This window comes from Malaclemys terrapin, chromosome 8, assembly GCF_027887155.1.
Source record: "Malaclemys terrapin pileata isolate rMalTer1 chromosome 8, rMalTer1.hap1, whole genome shotgun sequence".
NCBI lineage: Eukaryota > Metazoa > Chordata > Testudines > Emydidae > Malaclemys > Malaclemys terrapin.
Genome location: NC_071512.1, coordinates 42,384,391 through 42,406,018, shown reverse-complemented (window position 1 = coordinate 42,406,018; position 21,628 = coordinate 42,384,391). Strand labels below are relative to the sequence as shown.

The 21,628-nt window shown below is 47.2% G+C and overlaps 1 protein-coding gene across 2 annotated transcripts in view; it reads left to right on the top strand.

The window, feature by feature from the left end:
- The window catches only part of UAP1 (UDP-N-acetylglucosamine pyrophosphorylase 1), a 44,649-nt gene that overhangs the window by 8,035 nt on the left and 14,986 nt on the right, over window positions 1-21,628 (top strand). For both annotated transcript variants that reach the window (XM_054036422.1, XM_054036420.1), the window contains exons 2-5: window positions 2,886-3,090; window positions 10,118-10,293; window positions 12,094-12,266; window positions 21,223-21,416. In XM_054036422.1, coding sequence (XP_053892397.1) covers window positions 2,886-3,090; window positions 10,118-10,293; window positions 12,094-12,266; window positions 21,223-21,416 — 748 coding nt within the window. The remainder of the gene's footprint in view (window positions 1-2,885; window positions 3,091-10,117; window positions 10,294-12,093; window positions 12,267-21,222; window positions 21,417-21,628) is intronic.

Here is a 21,628-nt window from a genome sequence, read left to right as displayed (position 1 = left end):
TCGTCTTTTAGAACGAAGTTCTGCAAGCACTGAATCCTCTCCCCATACAGCGATCAGATCCAGTACCTCCCTCACGGTCCATGCTGGTGCTCTTTTTCGATTATCAGCCTGCATGGTTACCTGTGCTGATGAGGTATCTGTGGTCACCTGTGCTCTCCACGCTGGGCAAACAGGAAATGAAGTTCAAATGTTCGCGGGGCTTTTCCTGTCTACCTGGCCAGTGCATCCGAGTTCGGATTGCTGTCCAGAGCGGTCACAATGATGCACTGTGGGATAGCTCCCGGAGGCCAATACCATCGAATTGCGGCCACACTAACCCTAATTCGAATTGCTAAAATCGATTTTGGCGCTACTCCGCTCGTTGGGGTGGAGTACAGAAATCGATTTAAAGAGCCCTTTACATCGAATTAAATGGCGTCGTTGTGTGGACGGTTACAGGGTTAATTCGAATTAAAGCTGATAAATCCGAATTAAAGTCGTAGTGTAGACCAGGCCACATGGGTACTCTTTCCCTTCTTTCGGTCTTCCTTTTGTTTGTTGAATTCCTTTCTAAACTTTCAAATAGGAAAATTCCATGTTAGCTGTGCAATCTTGATTATTTTTTTAACTTACATACTCAGTTCTGTAAGTAATATAGTATTCGAGGGGTGGGTTATTAAATACAAAAATCTACACGGGTGCAACAAGAAGGGTGCATAACTGAAATGCCAGTTAGGCAATAGGAATGCACAGGTTCCTTATCTGTGTTAACTTGCCAGACTGCATTTATCTTAGATCAGGCAGCATTGTCTAGGGAATTAAGTTCTGGGCTAGAAATCTGAGTCTGGGAATTCTGTTTTTGACTCTACTTCCCTCCCATCCTCCCTGCTTTCTGCCCTTGGGCAAATCCCAAATGAAGATAAAGCCATGTACCTCACAAGGGATTTGAGTGTTAATTAATGTTTGTATAGTACTTTGAATACATGTTGGATTGGCCACCTCTTACCACTCCTTATGATGTGGTTAGTCTGGGCTAGTGATACTCTGACATCAGTGGTTCAGGAGCTAAATTAGTGATCAGCATTACTCAAAAGAGCCACGGTAGTGTGTATTCATTATTTCATTAACTATAGTACTATATAGTCATATTTAAACAGTATCAAGAATATTTGCTATATATATATATATATACACAGTAACTCCTCACTTAGCATTGTAGTTATGTTCCTGAAAAATGCGACTTTAAGTGAAACAATGTTAAGTGAATCCAATTTCCCCATAAGAATTATTGTAAATGTGGGGGTTAGGTTCCAGGGAATTTTTTTTCACCAGACAAGACTAAAATATACATGCACAGTATAGGTTTTAAACCAACAACTTAATACTGGGTACACCGTGATGATGATTGTGAAGCCTGGTTGAGGTGGAGGAGTCAGAGGGTGGGATATTTTCCAGGGAATGCCTTACTGCTAAATGATCTAGCAATTGGCTGAGCCCTCAAGGATTAACTCTGTCTACAAGGCAGCAGGAATGGAGGGAGGGGAGAGAGGATTGCAGACAGACACACACACTGTGTGTATGTGAGAGAGATGTGGATTTCCCCTTTAAGTACACTGTCTTGTTAATTAGATCAGTTTGAGACTGCAGCTGCTGCTGCCTCGAAGCTCCCTCTGTTGTGTGCTCCCCCTGCTGTATGGAAGATGGGGGTAAGCGGGGTGCAGGAGCAGGGGGGAGGGGGACACCTTGACATTAGCCCCCCTCTTCCTCCCCTCCCCCCGCACAGCAAGCAGGAGTCTCGGGGAGCAGCTTCAAGGCAGAGGGCAGGAGCAGCACATGGCAGTGCGGGGAGGGACAGCAGCAATTGCTAGTCTGCTGGGCAGCTGCTGCACAGGGATCTTAGGGGGGCTGCCAGTCCACCCTGGTTCCAAGCCCCCACCAGCTAGCTGCAATGTGCTGCTCTTCCTGCAAGCAGTGGATAAAGCAAGCGGCTGCCAAACAACATTAGAAGGGAGCATTGCGCAACTTTAAACGAGCATGTTCCCTAATTGATCAGCAACAAAACCACGTTAACAGGGACAACTTTAAGCAGGAGTTACACTGTGTGTGTGTTCTCAACAAAATGACTGACCAAGTATTTTAACACAATTGGTTAATAACATAGTAAAAGCATCCTGATTGGTTAATTAAATCTGCAGCACCTGTTAAAACACCGAGAGCTGCAGGAGACACTCAGACTGAGGCTAGTGAGCCACATGTCACTGATCTAGGCTGTCCTTGTAATCTCTGCAAGACCTGGGAGTTGTGAGGACAACTGTCTTCCTGGTTCTGTGAAGCCCAGCACTAAGAGTCCCAATGATTTTGGGGTAAATAGAAATCTAAAGAGACTTGGCTGAGCCTGGATTACACTCCTGCAACAGGATGATTTGAAGATCCTTCCTGCACACTTACTACATGAAACTGCCAGCTGAGCTTCTGTACCCCCAAAGGATAATCTATCTGCCCCTCCGCAAGGCCACTCCTGGGTGGAGTGGTGTGATCCTGGTGGACAGGAGCTGGCTGTTTTCAAGAAGGGTGCGGGGTAAACACCACACGCATGCCCAGAACTTAGTCTAGTGCTGTTGGGGCTGCTCTGAAGCTCATTCTTGTCTTCTCCAGACAGAGCTCCTTTGCTGTGACTGAGCCAGTACACGTTCCCTCAGACCATCCTGTCCCCCTACCAATAACCGGAGAGTCTTTGTTTAACTGGGATTGGCTGTGCTGCCTTCCTCCCTAAAGCCAGCCAGCTTGGGTGCTGGAGGATTATGGTTCCAATGATATTGTTCATAAACTGGAAGGCATCACATGGTTTCCCCTCTGCAGGGGGAAAGCTTTTAGTCACTTTTTTCTTTTTTTCTTTTCTTGTTTAGGTCTCCATCAGATTTCTCAGAGCAAAGTAGCTGTCCTCCTCCTAGCTGGTGGACAGGGGACAAGACTGGGTGTTTCTTATCCCAAGGGAATGTATGATGTGGGGTTGCCATCCCACAAAACGCTCTTCCAGATCCAAGCAGAGCGCATCCTGAAACTACAGCAGCTGGCTGAAAAACAACATGGTACCAAGTGTGTCATTCCATGGTAAGGGGTTTGCATTGTCAGTCCATCCTGATGGTAGTCTGGTTTGCCTGCAGCAGGGGTCTGGGGGAGAGTTCTAGGTTCTGGTCCTGGCTCTATTTCCTTTGTGTAAACTTGGGCATGGTAACTAATCTCTGCCTTGGCCCTTCCTAGATGAAGGCAATTGGCAGTGGTATAGAATTATAGGACTGGAAGGGACCTCAAGAGGTGATCTAGTCCAGTTCCCTGCACTCACGGCAGGACTAAGTATTACCTAGACCAGTAGTTACCAATCGGTAGATTGTGATTGACTGGTTGATCGCAGAGCCTCTGCCAGTCAACCGCAGTCTCGGGCTGCTAAGTTTGGCGGCGCAGCAGGGCTGAGGCAAGCTCCCTGCTTGCACTGGCCCAGCACTGGTCCTGGAAGCAGCTGGCACATCCCTGTATTGGGTGGGGAGGGGGTGAAGGGAAAGGGGTCTCCAGGCACTGCTCCCCCCTGCAGGCACTGACCCTGTAGCTCCCATTGGCCGGGAATGGGGAACTGCGGCCAATGGGAGCTGCGGTCATGGTCCCTGCAGGGATGGGCAGTGCACAGAGCCAACTTCTCTCCCCTCAGCCCCTCCTCTTCTCCTCTCTCTCTCTCTCTCTCTCTCTCTCTCTCTCTCTTCCCTCCCTTCCCCCCCCTGCCCTAAGTTGCAGGGATGTGCCGGCAGCGTCCAGGAGTAGCATGGGGCTAGGGCAGGCAGGGAACCTGCCTTAGCTCCACTGCACTGCCACCCGAGCTAAGCGCTGCCCAGTGCAGCCCCGCACCCTGGCCCAGCCCTGAGCCCATTCCCAGAGCCATCACCCCAAGCCTTCTCCTGCACCCCAATCCTCTGCCTGAGCCCCCTCCCAGAGCTTGTGCCCTGAGCCCCCTCCCAGAGCTTGTGCCCTGAGCCCCCTCCCTCTCTGAACCCCTTGGCCCCAGCCCGGAGCCTGTACCTCAACCCCCTGCCCCAGCATGGTGAAAGTGAGTGCAGGTGGGGGAGAGTGAGCAATGGGGTGGGGTGGAGGGAGTGAGGTGGGGTCTTGGAGAAGGGGCGGGGTAGATCCTGGGTTTCACTTTAATTCAAAAAGTGATAATGTGCTTAAAAAGGTTGGCAATGACTGATCTAGACCATTCCTGGCAGGTGTTTGTCTAACCTGCCAGGTGCCCATGCAGAGAGCAGCCTATGCTGAGGCTGTCCTCTCAGTAAATTACAAGTTTAAGCTGCACTGGTGCAATGTCTGTTTTAGAGGGTTGCACTGGTGATACAGCATAGTCAGTCATGTCCGTGTGAATTTCCTTAATGTAGCTGTGGCCCGAGTCTGCCCATCTAAATTGTTCTGCAAGGCATTGGTGACTGAAAGACACTATACTCAGGCAAAATATTGAGTTATGAGTTGTAATGCCATAGTTAAGGTTGCAACCAGACTTCCATTATAAGCCTTCTTCTAATGGTATATCTGTGCTACAGCGACACAGCTGTGGTGCTGCAGATGTGCCACTGTAGTGTAGATAAATCCACCTCTGAGAGGCAGTACCTAGATTGACCTAATCATTGTGCTCAGGGTGAGACATTGTCATAGCCCTGAGTGGGGTAGCTAGATGAATCTAATTTTTGTGTGTAGACCCAGGCCTCGATCCTCTCCCCTCTGGGTGGGGGAGATGGGTGTCTGCCATTGTTTCTTTTCTTTCTTGGTCTTTAAGCTGGTTTTCCCAGCCTGGCTCAAGAAGGATGTGGACTGTGACCTTTCTGGGCCATCACTCTCATGGGTGGGGGTGATGCAGCTTTTCAAAGAGCTGCTCTCCAAATTGTATGTCAGGTGTCTGAGTTCAGGAGGTATTTCAGTATGTCTACACTGCAATTAAAAACCCATGATTGGCCCATGCCAGCTGGCTCTGGCTGTTGGGCCTGCAAGGTGGGATGGTTTCAGAGCCCGGGCTGCAACCCAAGCCAGAACGTCTACATTGTGATTAAATGATCTCACAGCCTGAGCCCTGTGAACCTGAGTCAGCTGGCATGGGCCAGCCAGGGGTATCTAATTCCAGTGTAGACAGAATATACACCTTTGTTCACAATCTACAAAGTATGTATTGTAAAGTATAACTTAAAACTGGCTTCAATATTTCAGACTGTGATGACCCCCTCAAAAGTGATAGCAAATTACTGTAGATGCTCATAGGAGCATACTCATGGTATTGCCACCCTTACTTCTGTATTGCCACTGGTGGTGGCACTGCTTTTGGAGCTTGGTGGCCAGAGAGCAGCAGCTGCTGTATCTCTCCCCCCCCCCCCCCCAGCTCCCCTTCCTCTTGGCAATATTTTTTGTGATCTTGTGACCCCCTTTTGTGTCAGGACCCCTGGTTTGAGGTGCACTGATTGGAAAATGCATAATTTGCTGATCATCATTGTCATGGCCAAATACAAATAGCAGCATTATGTGTGAAACTATAAACTTTTTCATATATAAACAAGCTGAAATCATGACCAAAGTATGTCTTCTGGAGAAGTCTGGGGAGTGACCTAAAAGTTTCTCAGAGACAAAGGGCAAGCTGATGCCTGAGCCATGTGTAAACAAGACTAGACAGTTACCTGCCAAGTGGCCATTCTTTGGCAGGAAAGGGGGCAGGGCAAACTTCTACATCTTAGTGAAGAAACAGCATGGATTTTTCCTTCCACACTGACTGCTTGTTGCCTTGTTCCCAGCTGGAAATGCTTCTCAAAGTGGGGACAGGACTATAGAAAGAAGGGACAGACACCCCAAGACAATTCTCTTCCCTGCCCATCACATTCACTGCAACTAAAGAAACAAAGGAAGCAGCTGTTGGACTCTGGGGGAGGGGTCCTGACTTAGTTTGGTCAGTAAAACTGCTGAAAGCATGTGGCAAAAGATTTTTGTTTCCAATCTAATATAGATTGGTTAGGCACCAGTAAGCATTTTACTTTTTTTTTTCTTGTAGCATTTGGACTTTTATACCTCGTAACTTGTACTCAAAATCTCTCTGTGGAGTAAACAGTAAAACCAGTTTATTATCTAATTAGCACGTTCAAGTTGAAGGGTCTGGGTGACTCCATTTGGGGTAACAAGTTATGTGCATATTATTCCTTTAAAGGAGTAACAGATTTAACATATTTGTACTATTCAGGAGAGGACTGGGCAGTACAGGACATATATTCCTGGGGAATGATCCAAGACTGGGGCTGTGTTGGGGTCACCCTGCAGCATAACCAAAGCTGGTAGGTGCCAAGGTGTGGCTGGCTGGCAGCAGCACATACAGACATTGCTGGGAGTGATTTACATGCCAAAGGCTGTTTGTGAGCGGGCCAGGCTGGAGACTACAATGCCTTGCTGCTGTAAAGGGCAGCCCAGGTTACAGGGCAGGGGTGACACATCTACTCATTGGTCTGGATTGTACCCTGGTATGTCTCTCACCTAATGAACTGAAATTGTAAACAAGTAGCTTTGGGATTCCTTTGTGTGGTTTCTGTCACAAGCCTGGCACTTCAGGCACCCTTAGAGCCTGTGAAGAAAAATGGGGGAGAAAAGAGACAAATTTCGAAAGCAAGGGAAAATCCCAGGAAAAGCCATGAAAGAATCCCAAGAGATTGCCTTCAGTTGATGGTGGTTCTCTGCACACTGTGTCTTTCTTCACATACAAGTCTAAATAATAAAATGGGTGAACTAGTGCCTCATATTAAATGAGGATAATCAATGGGATACAGCAATACCAAATAGATTGGAAAGACAGAACAGGTCATGCTGGTTGGGGAAGTGGCATTATATGTGAAAGCATAGAATCAAATGAAGTAAAAATCATAAATGAATCAAACTGCACCATAGTGTCTCTGGGTAGAAATTCCATGCTCTAATAAGAATATAGCAATAGGGATATATTACCAACCACCTGACCAGGATGGTGACAGTGACTGTGAAATGCTCAGGCAGATGAGAGAAGCTATTAAAATAAAAAAACTCAATAATAATAATAATTAATTGAAATACCCCATTATTATCCCCATTTTGGCTGGTACATATCACCTCAGGATGAGATGCAGAGATAAAGTTTCTAGACACCTTAAATGACTGCTTCTTGGAGCAGCTGGTCTTGGACCCCACCAGAGGAGAGACAATTCTTGTTTTAGTCCTAAGAGGAGCACAGGATCTGGTCCAAGAGGTGAATATAGCTGGACCACTTAGTAATAGTGACCATAATATAATTAAATTTAATATCCCTGTGGCAGGAAAAACACCACAGCAGCCCAACACTGTAGCATTTAGTTTCAGAAAGGGGAACTACACAAATGAGGAGGTTAAACAGAAATTAAAAGGTACAGTGCCAAAAGTGAAATCTCTGCAAGCTGTGTGGAAACTCTTTAAAGATCCCATAATAGAGGCTCAACTTAAATGTATACCCCAAATTAAAAAAACATAGAGAACCAAAAAAGAGCCACTGTGGCTAAACAACAAAGTAAAAGAAGCAGTGAGAGGCAAAAAGGCATCCTTTAAAAAGTGGAAGCTTAATCCTAGTGAGGAAAATAGAAAGGCGTATAAAGTGAAGTGTAAAAATACAATTAGGAAGCCAAAAAAGAATTTGATGAACAGTTAGCCAAAGACTCAAAGTAATAGCAAATTTGTTTTAAGTACATCAGAAGCAGGAAGCCTGCTAAACAACCAGTGGGGTCACTGGACAATTGAGGTGCTAAAGGAGCACTCAGGGACGATAAGGCCATTGCAGAGAAACTAAATGAATTCTTTGCATCGGTCTTCGTGGCTGAGGATGTGAGGGAGATTCCCAAACATGAGCCATTCTTCTTAGGTGACAAATCTGAGGAACTGGCCCAGATAGAGGCCATTAGAGGAGTTTTGGAGCAAAGTGATAAACTAAACAGTAATAAGTCACCAGGACCAGATGATATTCACCCAAGAGTTCTTAAGGAGCTCAAATGTGAAATTGCAGAACTATTAACTGTAGTCTCGGAGTAGCAGCCATGTTAGTCTGTATCTGCAAAAAGAACAGGAGTACTTGTGGCACCTTAGAGACTAACAAATTTATTAGAGCATAAGCTTTTGTGGGCATATTTAAATCAGCTTCTGTACCAGATGACTGGAAGATAGCTAATATGATGCTAATTTTTTAAAAGGGCTCCAGAGGTGATCCAGGCAATTACAGGCCTGAAAGCTTAACTTCAGTACCAGGCAAACTGGTTGAAACTATAAGAACAATGTTGTCAGACATATAGATTAACATAATTTGTTGAGGAAGAGTCAACGTGGTTTTAGTAAAGGGAAATCATGCCTCACCAATCTACTAGAGTTCTTGGAGGGGGTCAGCAATCATGTGGACCAAGGGGATCCAGTGTGTACCTAGTGTATTTACATTTTCAGAAAGCCTTTGAAAAGGTCCCTCACCAAAGGCTCTTAAGCACAGTAAGCTGTCATGGGATAAGAGGGAAGGTGCTCTCATGGATTGGTAATTGGTTAAAAGATAGGAAATAACTGACTATACCTACGTTTTTTCAGAATGGAGAGAGGTAAATAGTGGTGTCCCCGAGGAGTCTGTTCTGGGTCCAGTCCTGTTCAACATATTCATAGATCTGGAAAAAGGGGTAAACAGTGAGGTGGCAACATTTGCAGATGATAAAAAATTATTAAAGATAGTTAAGACTCAGGCATACTGCAAAGAGCTACAAAAGGATCTCTCAAAAATGGGTGATTGGGCAACAAAATGGCAGAAGAAATTTCATGTTGATAAATGCAAAGTAATGCACGTGGGAAAAACATAATCCCAACTATACATATAAAATTATGGGGTGTAAATTAGCTGTTACCACTCAAGAAAGATCTTGGGGTCATTGTGGATAGTTCTCTGAAAATATCCACTCAATGTGCAACGGCAGTCAAAAAAAGCAAACAGATGTTCTAAATGTGCCTGTGCCTGGGGGGGGGGGGGGGGGGGGGAGGAGAGGAGAGTGTTCAGAAACTTCCAGTAAGCAGTGTGTCTGGGTCTACAGTGCATTTCCGCCATTTCTGCTGGGACTGAAGGGTGTAAAGGGGGATGGCTCCAGCTGCCCTTAAATTCATTCTGAGGTGGCTGCTCTTTGACCAGGGAAGTAACAGGATGAACTGATCTAGTTTAGCTCCCTCTTGTTAGTTCAGTCTTCTCTGAAAGTGGTTTTTCTAATTGCTGGTTGCAGGCACTACTGCGGCCTTGCCTTCTTAAGCTGCTTGTGCATCCTCATCCCTCTGGGATAGTCTCCCATCCTGTACAGTTGATCTCTGCTTGGGGTCTGACTCTCTGGTATCCTGGCTGGAGCGGTCAGCATCAAGCACTGATTTACCATATTCCTGGTAGCCATTGCTAGTGTTTCTAGAACCTGAGCCATAATCCCTCTAGTTCTCTGTGCTGCCTATTCAAGCAGAACCCCAAAAGGTCAGGAGATGAGCCTCCTCCAGCTGCAGTGGGGCTCAAGGGCCAGTAAGTCAGCAGTGCCAGATGTTGCTGACAAAGGGTCTTCCAGCCAAATTACCCAGCAAAGTATTGTCCAATGCTGCTCAAGGAGGTTCCAGTGTCTGTTTCTGTCAGTGGAAGTGTTGCTCAAGGCCTGTGTTAAGGTTCCTCACTGGCTTGGGGCAGCTAGTCCTCATCCTCCCTAGTGCCAGTAGATCATACCGCAGCAGATACAACTTCCTCCTGCATGTTTGTTCTAACCATGGGCTCCTCCCAGCTCATGGAGACCACCAGCACCATCCTCCTGGCTCCCTAGGTCCCTGACATGGCCACTCAGACAATTACTGCCAAACCTGTGGCTGCAGAGAGCTTACTGGTCAGAGGTGAAATGTTGATGTGATTCATTGTTAGATGCGAGTGAGAGCTGTTCTGTGATACATCCTGATCCCAGGGGGTCCTGATCTCTATCCCACAAGTGCTCTACGTGGGCTTCAAAAGCAATCCTGTGTGAAGATCAGACAGGAGCAGAGTCTGATTATCTTCCTATTTACTTGGGTTTTTCTCTTCTTCCTGTGGCAGGTACATCATGACAAGTGGCAGAACAATGGAATCTACAAAGGAGTTCTTCTTGAAGCACAATTACTTTGGTTTAAAGCAGAAAAATGTGATCTTTTTCCAGCAAGGGATGCTGCCTGCTATGGGGTTTGATGGCAAGATTTTTCTGGAAGAGAAGGGCAAAGTTTCCATGGCACCAGGTCTGTGCTGTTGAAAGCCCATTAGTCAGAGTTTAGGGGAGCAAACCTATCCAGCAGACTGGATTCAGCAAGGCTCTGAATGGAGCATCAAGGTCGTTCAGATTAGAAGGTCTCAAATGCAAGATCTGGAGCAGGAGTTCTCAAACGGGGTTGCAAGGTGTCAGCTTCCACCCGAAACCCCGCTTTGCCTCCAGCATTTATAATAGTGTTAAATACAAGAAAAGTGTTTTTAATTTATAAGGGGGTCACACTCATGGGTTTGCTGTGTGAAAGGAGTCACCAATACAAAAGTTTGAGAAACACTGATCTGGAGGGTGATGGGGATAAGCTTTGAGGAGATAGGGTAAACCATGGTGGGGTGAAAGTTCATTCTAATTCCATCAGACACATGTAGCCAGAAGCTCACAGGTGTTTTTAGATGCAGAAATGCTTTGTTTGGAATCCTGTTTAACTTACAAAACGTTTCATGGTCTGTGCCAAATCCAGCAACAATCCCCCAATTTCCCATGGATTTCCAGTGTTGCTCAAAATCAGCCAGAGCAGAGGGGAGTCACAGAAATGGCTGGACTGAAGAGGCTTTGAGTGGGAGGGAAGGAGCTTGTTAGACTGCAGCCTAGGGATACCCCCTTTCTCTCATCCCAGAACGTCATGCAGGAGGACAGGTTAGATGGGAGGGACAGAAAATACATAAGTGGGATAAAACTCACTCTAGGGACTTCAGAGGGTGACTTGTGGAAAGGTTGGTTCTAGGAAACAGCAGAGAATCACTGCTTATCCTTATAGATCTGGCAGACCTGGCCTTTCAGAAAGCAACTTGCAGGCTTGGTGTCATTAAACATCTGTATCGCAACAGTAAGTGCCTGCCTGTCCCTTTCCCTTAGACAGATATGGCTCTAACAAAGCCAGGCATCTTGCCTGCAAACTGGGGAGTGACCCTCTTAGTATTCTGCCTAGTTATCTAGGTGTAGTAGTTTGCTCTGATATAGCACAGCTGGGTTCCTGTTTTCTCTCTGGGACAGGGGAGTGAATTTGCACAGTGTGGCTTGTGCCTTATCACTCATCCATCATCTTGGGGATGGAGTTAGCACTGAGATGCCAAAGAGCCTGCTTAGGTCATAAGTGAATGGGGAGGGGCGAGAGAGAGGCTTTGCAGGGCTTTAGTAGTGACGAGGGGCTCAGTATCTCCTGGTCCTATTGGAATAAAAGCCACTGTTAGTCCGATCCTTCCTGCAATTGGTGCCCTGCAGCCCAATGGCATTTTTATTGAGCTGAGTGGAGTCCTTGCCCTGACTTGGCATCTCAGTGTTGCAATGAACCCTAGGATCTTCACAATTCCATCCTGCATACCATGACACAGCCCCTTCCCCATAATCACCTGTCTTGTGTAGTTCCCTCTTCCCCCTAATTCCATGCATATGCTGCTCCTGCTAGGACTATTCCTCCTCCTCCTCCCCCACAGAGCAGACAGACTGGTGCTGGCCAGTCAGGGTTGTGTCATGGCTTCTCTTTGGCCCAGCCTCTGCTGCAGGGTCACAGTGCCAGGCCCCAGCCTGAGGGATGGGATGGAACAGGGCATCAGGGAAACAGACCAGGGGAAAGGATATTTGGTCTGGGGTGCGCTCACAGGGGCCAAGGTGGGGACTTTGGCCTCCTCTTACTACAGTCTAGTCTGTTCCCCTGGCAGCTTCCCTCAATCTCTAGGAACATGCTGATCCCTGTATGGCATCCAGCTGGGGACTGGCTTAAATACTCACTCCTGCTGTATGCTTCTGGTGCAGTAATGTGTTCTCGCCTCACCAGATGGCAATGGGGGGCTGTACCGAGCCCTTGGCGCCCATGGCATCGTGGAGGACATGGAGCAGCGAGGCATCTGGAGCATCCATATGTACTGCGTTGACAACATCTTAGTGAAGGTGGCTGACCCCAGGTTCATTGGGTTCTGCATACAGAAGGGAGCTGAGTGTGGTGCAAAGGTAATGGGGCTGCAGTGGGGTGGAGAGGGCAGAGGAGCTGGCTCATACACCCTTGAGTACGCTGGCACAATTGTCGTAATCACACCATTGGTTGGCATCAGCAGCTTGCTCCCCATCAAGGCTGTATCCAGGCTCTTCTGGTTCCTCCATCAACATGGGCTCTCTAGATCCTAGAGGAGTTGGAACTGCTCTTATAGCAATGAATGCTGTGTGGTGCTGTTTTTTCAGGCTGCAACCACGTTAGCCCCTGTAATTAGGAATTGGATGTGGTACACTCCAATCTCTAAAAAGCAACAGAGGGTCCTGTGGCACCTTTGAGACTAACAGAAGTACTGGGAGCATAAGCTTTCGTGGGTAAGAACCTCACTTCTTCAGATGCAAGACATCTGAAGAAGTGAGGTTCTTACCCACGAAAGCTTATGCTCCCAGTACTTCTGTTAGTCTCAAAGGTGCCACAGGACCCTCTGTTGCTTTTTACAGATTCAGACTAACACGGCTACCCCTCTGATACTTGACTCCAATCTCTGTGCATGGCACCATGTAATGCCACTGTCAGGAGACTGCACATCTCCATAATAGGACAGTGCCTCTCCTTTCTCACAACTTGATGACCAGATGAATAGCTGATAGTTTGTTTAAATTATAATCCCTAGACTTCAGCTTCAGCATGGCCTTGTGGTTAAGAGGCATGAATAGTCATCTTGAGCTATGTTTCAGAAAGCCTGTGCACCCAGGCAGGTGGCAATGTCTCTGTTTATATGTGGTCAGTATTGTGAAGCTTTTCTCAAGTGCTAGATGTCAAACTCTAATATAAAGTTTAGGTTCTGGAGCCTGATTCAGCCCCAGGGGAGCAGTATTGGCTCACTGAGCTGCCACAATCCAGCCCCTGCTTCCGTGTTCTTGTTTCCAGTTGGTCCTTTTGGATGGCTGAGCTACTCGAGCGCTCCCTTGAGTGGGGAGTAGAGTAGGTGGCTGTTGCTATTTCAGGCATCTGCTCCTTAGTGGACTGGCCATCTGCCTGGCACCTGCTCTGTTTGTGTAGTGCGTCCAACAGAATTACATTAAACATATTAGGATTGCAAAGTTAATCACTCAAATTAGGAGATGCCTGTGCACCCTTAATCCAGTCCTCTTGTGTATGTAGTATAGCTGTTAATTACTTGATCACATACTACTACCACAAGACCCCACCTCACTCCGTGCACAGGATTGATGATGCACGTTGAACGGGTATTGAGGATTTTGTCCTCATTCAGTGCAGAGCCCATGTGTTTACTGTTCGCCGTCCAAATCCTGCCAAATACAGAATAAATTACTCATGGGTTCTTCTGTGGTGCTCGCCTCATAGTCTTAGTTCTGTGCAGACATTACTGAATGTGGTATCTCACCCCTGTGAGATGAGTGGGTGATAACCCCATTTTACAGCTGGGGAACTAAAGCACAGATTATAGCAAAGTGTCAGCTAACTTTCAGTGCCAAATTTGAGCAGCCTAGGACCTGATTTTTGTTCAGAGTACTTAAAACTTCATAACCTTTCACATGTTGAAAGCACAGCTCTTGTTGATCTCATTTGCAATTGAGAGTGAGAGAGCACTCTGCAAATCAGACCCCACGATCTCAAATCAAATACCTAGAAAATGAGGACCACAGTTAATGCCAACCTGCAAAAAATCACTTAGGTTAAAATGATTCAAAACAAACCTATAAGAACAGCCATACTGGGTCAGACCGATGGTATCCTGTTTTCTGACGGGCCAGTGCTTCAGAGGGAATGAACAGAACAGGCAATCATTGAGTGATCCAAATTATCCATACTTGTATACAATTAAAGTTGAAATTGACAGTCTGAGGCCCAAACTTACTTTGATCTATTAAAACCATTTAAATAAATGCTTGATCAATGAGCTCTCAAACTTCAATGAATTAAAGGGTGCTGCTTTTTTACATCTGAGGTGATCTCAAAAGTTAAATTTATAATGTCAGTATCATAAAGTACATTAAGTATCAATTTCAGGCTTTCCAGAAGAGCAGATGCTTGTATTTCAGTTCCTGTTGTGCAGAAAACCTTTTGCCTTAATTGCTTTTGCCTTCAGTTTAGCTAGCAGTTACAGGGAACACTTTCTCCATTTGGACTAGTTAATTCAAAGTTGAGAAATCGACTGGGAGTTGATTTCAGTAAGTTAGGTGTTCAAAAATCCTGTGAGGCATGTATGTGCATCTTTAGGTGCTGAAGTAATTTGAAAAATATGGCTGTGGGCAATTTTACTTATTTGTTTTTATATAGTTAAATAAAATTACCTTATACACCTGTACCTTGATATAATGTGACCCGATATAACACTAATTCTGATATAACGCAGTGCTCCAGGGGGGGCAAGGCTGCACACTCTGGCAGATCAAAGCAAGTTCAATATAACACGGTTTTACCTATAACGTGGTAAGATTTTTTTGGCTCCAGAGGACAGCGTTCTATCGAGGTAGAGGTGTAGTTAATAAAAAAAACAACTTTAAAATGTTTTTGTGCATTTTAAATTGAATTCTTATTTCTATCCAAATGCAGTTTGACATAGATCTCAACCAAATTAAGAAATACATCTTTCACCATTTTCTAACAATCAAAGTAAATTAAGAATCTGAATAAATGTATGTTGAGCTGTCATTTAAATTTATATTAATAGTGTGTCCTCCTTAGCACAAAGTAGCCATCTATCTACTGTATCTATTTAAAAATGAGAATTTAACTGCGCTTTGCATGCGTACTTTATTTTCTTAAATAAAAGTACGCATGCAAAGCACAGTTAAAGCCAATTTTAACCTAATCCACCCTCTCTGGGAGAGAAGGATTAGAATTCTGTTTCCAGAGCAGCATTCAGCTACCTTTCTTCCTGAAATTCCCTGTTTCATTCAGTACAATCTCCCACCTTCTGCAACAGCTGAGGCAGAGGTCTGTCAGACCACAGCCTTGACTCATCCCCAGACCAGGTCTGTCCTGTACACTGAATGAAGCAGGGGTCATGTGGAGAAAACAGTATGATCGTGTAATTAAAGAAGCATCATAATGTATATGCACATGGGGCTAAATAAGTTTCCTGGGAAACCATAGATCTGGCACTTCCAAATGACCATGTTCAATTTTGTAATCACAAGTTTCTTAACATTTTTAATGTAATTTTCCAATTTTTGTTAAGCTTAAATGCAAACTTCATCCTGTAAAACCATGTTAGCTCTCTCTCATGGCTCATCAGCAAGGTCAGGACCTTTCAGATTCACTACACCAGTAATGGCATAACTGATATCTTTGTTGACCTGCTCCTAAGGAGGAAATAGACACATTTTACCCATGGTCTAGCTATGTGCTACAGAGCAGAAAAATGGTGGGACTAACCAATAATGAGTTCAGTTCAGGTTCTGAAGGTTTAGCGGTTACAGATCCTTCTGTTTCTGCCCATGGTCCCCCTTCCCCTGTACATTTCTTCTTTGTCCTCCTTCATCCCTTTGCATTACAGTCATGCAGATATGGGACCTGGCAGCATTGAAAACACAAGTCAGCTGTTATCACTGTACCCTGCACCACAGAGACCCCTGGCTTCTGGAAGAAGCAATTGTAGGGAAGTCTTGCTCAGGCCCAGCAGCCTGGGATCAAGTAGGCTCAGTTGCTCTGGGGATGGCACATGGTTAGCCTGGCATGTCGAGGCTGTGAAGGGATGGAGCACGGTTGGTGCAGATGGACTCTTCAAAGATTTGTTGGGCCTGATTTTGTGTTAATTCTCACAGGGAGAGCAAAAGGCACCTCCCAGACTCCAGCATTATGATGCCCCCACCTACATAAGCTGCTAGCGCTTCTCTGGGGAATGGCTGCAAGTCTTCACTGAGCATGGGCAGAACATATCTCCCTGTCTTCTGAAACCACTGAGCTATCTGTGCTGTATCTTTTAATAAGAGACAGTCACCATGGAAAACTTCAGCCTAAATTGGTTAAGTTCAGCAAATGTATGACCCTGTTGGCTTATAAAATGGGAAGTGGTAGGCACTGTAACTGTGTTGCTATGTGTATTGTCTATAACGGGGTGGGCAAACTTTTTGGCCCGAGGACCACATTGGGGTATGGAAATTGTATGGTGGACCATGAATGCTCCCGAAATTGGGGTTGGGGTGTGGGAGGGGGTGAGGGCTCTGGCGGTGGGCTCCAGGGTGGGATCAGAAATGAGGAATTCAGGGTGTGGGATGGGGCTCTGGGATGGGCAGGGAGGGTGGGGTGTGGGGAGGAGAATGTGAGAGCTCTGGGTGGGGGTGTGGTCTCTGGGGATGAGGGGTTTGGGGTGTAGGAGGGTGGTCCAGGCTTGGACCCAGGAGTTTGGAAAGCGGGAAGGGGATCAGGGCTGGGATAGGGGGTTGGGGAATGGGGAGGTGAGGGCTGTGGATGGGTGGGACTGGGGATGAGGGGTTTGGGGTGCACAAGGGTGCTCTGGCCTGGGACCAAGGGGGTTTGGGGCATGTGGGGGGGCAGGTGTTACTCAAGGGGGCAGGCTCTAGGCGGTGCTTACCTCAAGTGGCTCCTGGAAGTAGTGGCATGTCCCCCCTCCGGCTCCTATGCACAGGTGCTGCCCCACAGCTCTTACTGGCCGTGGTTCCCCTCTGCCCTGATGCATAGGAACCGGGGGGGACATGCTGCTGCTTCTGGGAGCTGTGCAGAGTGGCCCCCGACCCATCTCCCCAGCTGGAGCACTGGAGCAGGCAGAGCAAGCCCTAGGCCCTGCTCCCCAGCAGGAGCTGGAGGGCTGGATTAAAATGGCTGGCAGGCCAAATGTGGCTTACGGGCTGTAGTTTGCCCACCCCGCTCTATAAAAAATATTTGGCTACAGTAGTGTATGGGTGGAGCTTACCCTGGGAAACTGGTGAACCTTAACCAACCAGTGGGCTTCTAGGATGTCCAGCTAAAATCCTGACAAATGTAAACTCTCTGGGTTAATTAAATAATGAAAGACTAATTCCTTGGGATGCCAGGTTAGCAATGCGAAGCCCAGATAAAGGGCACAGTCCACATCAGTGCTTCTGGAGCAAGGCTCTCACCTGCTGGAGACTGCTAGGAAGAGCAGTCAGGAAACCGTTCCACTCCAAGCAAAAAACCACTTGCCCACCCACTTAATAAATACTACTACCATGCTTCCCTCTCCAGACACTTGCCATGTCCCTGCTGACTGGCTTTCTCTTTCCCTTATGTCTTGGGCTAGTTTTTCATTTATGTGCACAAAATTCTTTTTCTCTGCTTCCAGATCCCTGCTGCACTACTGACTCCTCACATCAGTTGTGTTTCTCTCCACCAAAGGCTTAATGCTTTTAAATCTTCCCCCTCCCCCCTCCCAAGCAAACTCACCTGTGCTATCTCTTCGCAGCAGTGGTTTAGAGCAGGGGTGGCTACTCCTGTCCTCAGTGGGGAAGGACTGCTTGGGGCAAACAGGTCAACTCACTGCCTGGATGTTCCCCTTGGTGTACAGTTTCCCTAATGATCCTAGAGGACGTGGGGTCTGTCTCTACCTTCTCTTGTGCCGAAGGAGGTGTGCACTGGAGCAACCATACTCTTTCCCTCTCACCTAGAGAGGGATGAGGAACTAGTTCCCTACTGTTCACCTCCCTGAGTAGGAGGGGGTTGCGGGGAGGCAGAGCTGGAGTGCCCTGCTGGCCAAGGAGGGCAGAAGGGAAGAGCTTTGGTCCAGGGCAGGGGGAATCCAGTGAAACGGCAGCTCTCCACTCCCTCTCAATGAACCCAGGGTCTGGGAGTCTGGAAAAGAAAAGCTGCTGGGATGTAACTGCAGTAGCCTGCAGGGTGAAGTGCAAGCACTCTCTCCTGATAGCAGTGGCAGTGGGTTTATAGGCAGGTGATAGAACACATTTCTGCTTTTCCCCCTCCACTGCACCTCTACTTGGGGGCAGTAGACAGAGTGACTGGACTTATGAACAAATTAGAGGATGTTGTATTAGGCTGTGAGGTAGTCATAACAGTGCAGTAAATAAAGACTGGTTTCAGAGTAGCAGCCGTGTTAGTCTGTATCTGCAAAAAGAACAGGAGTACTTGTGGCACCTTAGAGACTAACAAATTTATTAGAGCATAAGCTTTCGTGGGCTACAGCCCACTTCTTCGGATGCATATAGAATGGAACATATATTGAGGAGAGGGGTGTGTGTGTGTGTGTGTGTGTGTGTATCTATACACACACACACACACACACACACACACACACACATATACAGAGAGCATGAACAGGTGGGAGTTATCTTACCAACTCTGAGAGGCCAATTAAGTAAGAGGAAAAAAAACTTTTGAAGTGATAATCAAGATAGCCCAGTACAGACAGTTTGATAAGTGTGAGAATACTTACAAGGGGAGATAGATTCAGTGTTTGTAATGGCTCAGCCATTGCCAGTCCTTATTCAATATTATTACCTCCGGAAACTCCCCATAATCCTTTTAACTGAAGCTTCCTCTCTTTGGTCTGGTCTATACTACCCACCTGAATCGGCGGGTAGAAATCAACCTCTCGGGGATCGATTTATCGCGTCCCGTTGGGACGCGACAATCGATCCCCGAATCGGCGCTCTAACTCCACCAGCAGAGGTGGTAGTAAGCGCCGCCGACAAAAAGTGGCAGAAGTCGATTTTGCCGCCGTCCTCACAACGGGGTAAGTCGGCTGCAATACGTCGAATTCAGCTACGCTATTCACGTAGCTGAATTTGCGTATCTTAAATCGACTCCCCGCTGTAGTGTAGATGTACCCTTTGTTTTGTTGTGAACTCCCAAGGCTTCGTTTGGGGAGCTGCTTATCAAAAAAACAAACACAGCTACTGTTTGCTGTGAATGAGTAGAGGCAGGCAGGGGGGCTCCCTTTGGAATGCCCACAGCTAATGTTTGCTTGAAGAGAGAGGCGGGGAGGGGGTTGGAGTCAGTTTTCAGCAGCTGTTTATCTGGTCTATGAGGGGGAAAAAAAACAGCTGCTGTTTGCTTTCAGTGAGTGAGAGGGGGTGGAGGAGGGAGGGGGGTCAGAACTTACAGGGCAGCCTGCTGACACTCTCAGCACTTCAATAAACCCACTGTCTCTCCCCCCACGCTCCCTGTCATGCTCCACCCCACCCCCACCCTTTTGAAAAGCACATTGCAGCCACTTGAATGCTGGGATAGTTTCCCATAATGCACCGCTCCCAATGCCACTGCAGATGTGGCCACGACAGTGCGCTGGCAGTGTGGACAGACTGCAGCGCTTTCCCTACTCAGCTGTACGAAGACCGGTTTAACTCACAGTGCTGTACAGCTGCAAGTGTAGCCATACTCTAACAGTCAGTGAGGAGTAGCTGCTTGAAAGATGTCAGTCTGCAAAGGTCGACCACAATCATTGTGGGTTTTTTCTCATTTTTTGCCAAACTGAAGGGAGGAGGAAATTGTGCTCAAACTCCACAGTTTGGGCTGAGATCAAGCAAGGGAAACTTCATTCAAAAGCAAATATTTCTGGAGGTGATGGACATTTGAAAATAATGAGTTATAATGGAAGCCTGGACATAATACAATACCTGATACGCATTCTAGTGCTGCCTGGTACCATATGCTGTCTCTGGGGGATATGTGAACCTCTACAGAGTTCTGATTTTTCTAAACACAGCTGAGTACTGTCGTGTTGGAGGGGGTGACTGCCTGCTGCTTGGCTGACTGAAGTGATTTGATTCTGGCCCATGTCTCAGTGCAGCTTGTGCTAGCCCCCATGATCCCTCCCCCAAAGCACTTGTGATTGGACACTTCAGTTTGCACCAGAATGGTCTTCAGATTCCATGCAGGCAAGGAGACTCATCCAAGGAGAGACCTGGTACTTTGTAGTTCTGTGTGGGGAGTGCCCTAGTGGTAGGAAACATAGCTTTACCCTGTAAGACTCTTCTCTAGTGCCACACGAGGCTTCCCATGCACTCCTCACCACTACCGAACACTAGATACTCTGGGGATATAAAGCCGTGTCTGCTGTGACTTACCGTATCCATCTCTAACTAAAGATCTCACTGGAAGGACCTTCAGGGCATGCCTCCGTCCATTCCTAGGAAACTCCCTCCTGCCAAGCCACTTTTATTTGCATCCAGACTCTTTTGACAAAGAGCACAAGGGGGAGCTAGCCCCACGAGCCATGTCTAACAAAGCTCAGCACCCACAGCCGGGACCAAGTTTTTAGAAAGCCCAAGGCAGCAGCTGAGCTCTTCCATATTCCAATAGCTGGCCCAGATTCTCTAGTGTTCAGCACCAAGGTGAGCAGCCAGCCTGCCACAGAGGGCAGTCCGAGACCTGCTGCCTCCGCAGATGACACTTGTGGGCAAGGCCTGTTTCAGTGTGAGTAGACAGTCTCATTCAGCTCCTGTGCAAAGCAGCCCGAAGGGCAGGCCACTCGCTGCTCCGTTTTCTCTCCCCAGCTCCATGTCCTCTTTGATTCTCCATGGGCAATGTGAGCATGGAGTGTCCTACCAACTGCAGAGCCAGTTCCCCTAGCAGGAGGGAGACAGCAGTATTCTGTCCTTCTTCTGGTGCACCAGATGCTGCCACAGGAGAGGAGCTGTCTATGGGAGTGAAGTCCTCTCCTGGCAGAACAATGTTTCTGGGAGAAGGAAGCAGAGGACTGGATAGCCTGTGAGGGAGAGGGGCAGGTGCCAGGGAAGCACATGCAGGGGACAGGGCTTGGATGGAGGGGGAAGAACTGTAGAACAGATTGGGATAAAGAGGGTTGATTTATCTTCTTTTTTTTTTTTTTTTTTCCTTTCTAAGGACAAGCATCACCTAAAAGCCAGTGTAAAAGTTGTGAACCCCTGTGTGAGGTGCTCCCACTCGTGCCCCTTTCTGCACTGGCTGTGGTAACCCACTTCACCCCCTTACAGGGGCTTCCTGGACAAATGCCCTTTCATCTGAGTTCTCCTGTGTGTGTTCTCTGGGCAGGTGGTGGAGAAGACAAACCCCATGGAGCCAGTGGGTGTGGTGTGCAGAGTGGATGGCATGTACCAGGTGGTGGAGTACAGCGAGATCTCCCTGGCCACAGCACAGAAACGTAGTTCCGATGGCCGGCTACTGTTCAACGCAGGCAACATTGCCAATCACTACCTCTCAGTGCCCTTTCTGAGAGATGTTATCAAGTACGGGCAAGCTTGGACCAGGGGCTGTGTATTAGTGCAGTGCCAAAGAGAAGAGCTGGGACTTGGAAATCTAGCCTGGTCCCATTGCAATCAGGCAAAAGCTCTTGTGCAGCATATCACTCTGTTAAACACTACAGGGGTTGCAGCTTTCCCAGAGCAGAGTAGGATGAGGCGTGGGGCCTGAGTGTCTCCTTCTGGCACTAGTATTTCTC